The sequence below is a fragment of the Bison bison genome, unplaced genomic scaffold (genome assembly GCF_000754665.1).
Source record: "Bison bison bison isolate TAMUID 2011002044 unplaced genomic scaffold, Bison_UMD1.0 scf7180017864469, whole genome shotgun sequence".
Classification (NCBI taxonomy): domain Eukaryota; kingdom Metazoa; phylum Chordata; class Mammalia; order Artiodactyla; family Bovidae; genus Bison; species Bison bison.
Genome location: NW_011495030.1, coordinates 5,587,252 through 5,589,284, shown reverse-complemented (window position 1 = coordinate 5,589,284; position 2,033 = coordinate 5,587,252). Strand labels below are relative to the sequence as shown.

The 2,033-nt window shown below is 41.5% G+C and overlaps 1 protein-coding gene across 1 annotated transcript in view; it reads right to left on the bottom strand.

Annotated features, from left to right (window-relative positions):
• The window catches only part of SMARCA2 (SWI/SNF related, matrix associated, actin dependent regulator of chromatin, subfamily a, member 2), a 183,535-nt gene that overhangs the window by 82,692 nt on the left and 98,810 nt on the right, over positions 1–2,033 (bottom strand). The window contains exon 24 of the mRNA XM_010860733.1: positions 868–1,031. Coding sequence (XP_010859035.1) covers positions 868–1,031 — 164 coding nt within the window. The remainder of the gene's footprint in view (positions 1–867; positions 1,032–2,033) is intronic.

Below are 2,033 nucleotides of genomic sequence, written 5' to 3'. Positions count from 1 at the left end.
ACATGTGTTCCCCATCCCGAACCCTCCTCCCTCCTCCCTCCCCATACCATCCCTCTGGGCCGTCCAGTGCACCAGCCCCAAGCATCCAGCATCGTGCATTGAACCTGGACTGGCAACTCGTTTCCTACATGATATTTTACATGTTTCATTGCCATTCTCCCAAATCTTCCCACCCTCTCCCTCTCCCATTTTAAAAAATTGAAGTATAGTTGATTTAAAATGTTTTAGGTGTACAGAATAGAATATTTTTTGACGACGATTTTAAATAAAACACACAGAATAAAAACCTAATATACAAATTGTTTGACCTTGGGGGACATTATTTCCAGCTTTCTAGGACTCATTTTTACCAGGTGACTCAGATGGTAAAAAATCCGCCTGCCACTGCAGACCCAGGTTCAAGCCCTGGGTCAGGAAGACTCCCTGGAGAAGGGAATGGCTACCCACTCGAGTATTCTTGCATGGAGAATTCCAAGGACAGAGGAGCCTGGTGGGTTACAGTCCACGTGTCCGCAAAGAGTTGGACACAACTGAGCAACTAACACTTTCAAATACACTTTGCTCAGTGGCAATCCCAGGAGATGGGGGATGGAGGGGCTTAAAATGAAGGGGAACCTTGAGTTTTTGTCCTGCAAACTTGAACTCTTCAAAGGCACACCAAAGGCATGTGTAAGACGTCTCAATATCTATGTTTCAAGGGATATAAGAAAGTAGACATAAGAATGTGTTGGACTGTTTTCCCTTTGGAGACATGGTCCACTTGTTTAGGAATGCGCTCTGCCCCATAAATGCATATGAGGGAACCGCTAGCCTCCCCAGTCTTCTCCAGAAGGGAGGCTAGGGCACCAAAGGCAGAGAGATGCACACCTGATGAGGATTCCAGTCGCTGTCAAAGATGACCACAGTATCAGCGGCCTGGAGATTCAAGCCCAGGCCTCCAGCTCTTGTGCTCAGCAAGAAAATGAAATACTGGGACCCAGGTTCATTGAATTTCTTTAGCAAAGCAGCACGATCTTCAGACTTGGTGGTACCTAAGGAGATGAGAAAAATAAATTTGCCAATTAACTCCTGTCTGAAAATGGCACAGAGCTAGACAAAAGGGCCTGCTTCCTTGAGAAACAGACTCAGACTCCTCTTAGTACTGGTGAGGAAACCCCTAAGGTTTTTGCACTTTTGAAAGGAAAACTGAACATCTTGCAATTAGAAAAAAGAAAGAGATAGTAAGAGACTTTTCTCTAATCAAGAAGGAATGCTCTATCTACTCCTCATTGTTCCAAAATATTGAAAAGAGTTTAAATATTCTGATAGGGAATCTGTGAAACTTACAAATCTTGTAACATTCTTACGTTAACCTAAAACTCAGTGAAAACATTTTCCGGATTTATTTTCATGCTTGAAAACACCAAATAACTTAAAAAATATACACACACACACACGTTTAAAAGGATTATTATAATGGCTTAAAGCTACTTTGCCAGTCGACTTTAGAGTGGGGACTTGTTTATGCCCAAGAGAATGGAAACAAAAGGAAATTGATTTCTACTATATTTTGCCATTCGGATGGCTACTGAGCATGATCTGGCTAGTAAAAACATAAAATGTGAATGGAATATTTTTATACTCTTTAGCAAGACTTGAAACCAAAATAATTTTTAAAAAAAAGCAATCTCTGGGTCAGTTCTCATGCTGACATTCTGAACTGTTCAGTTCAAAGGATATAAACTAAAGACAAATAAAGCTGCAGGTAATACACTTGGCAATGGATCACCCCATGGTGTCTGATGAGACTCCAAAATAGTGAATAAGCAGGGAGTATGCAACCCCAGAATACAGAGTCCACTTTTGGGCATGAAGAACATATTCTGGGGTTTCATACTCTCTGCTTATTTAGTATTTTGGAGTCTCATCAAACATCATGGGGTGAGCCATGGCCAGGTGTATTACCTGCTGCTTTGTTTGGATTTAGACCAAAATGCAGTACTTGGGGGCAATCTAAAAAAATCAATAGAATGATCTCAGTTCATTTCCAAGGC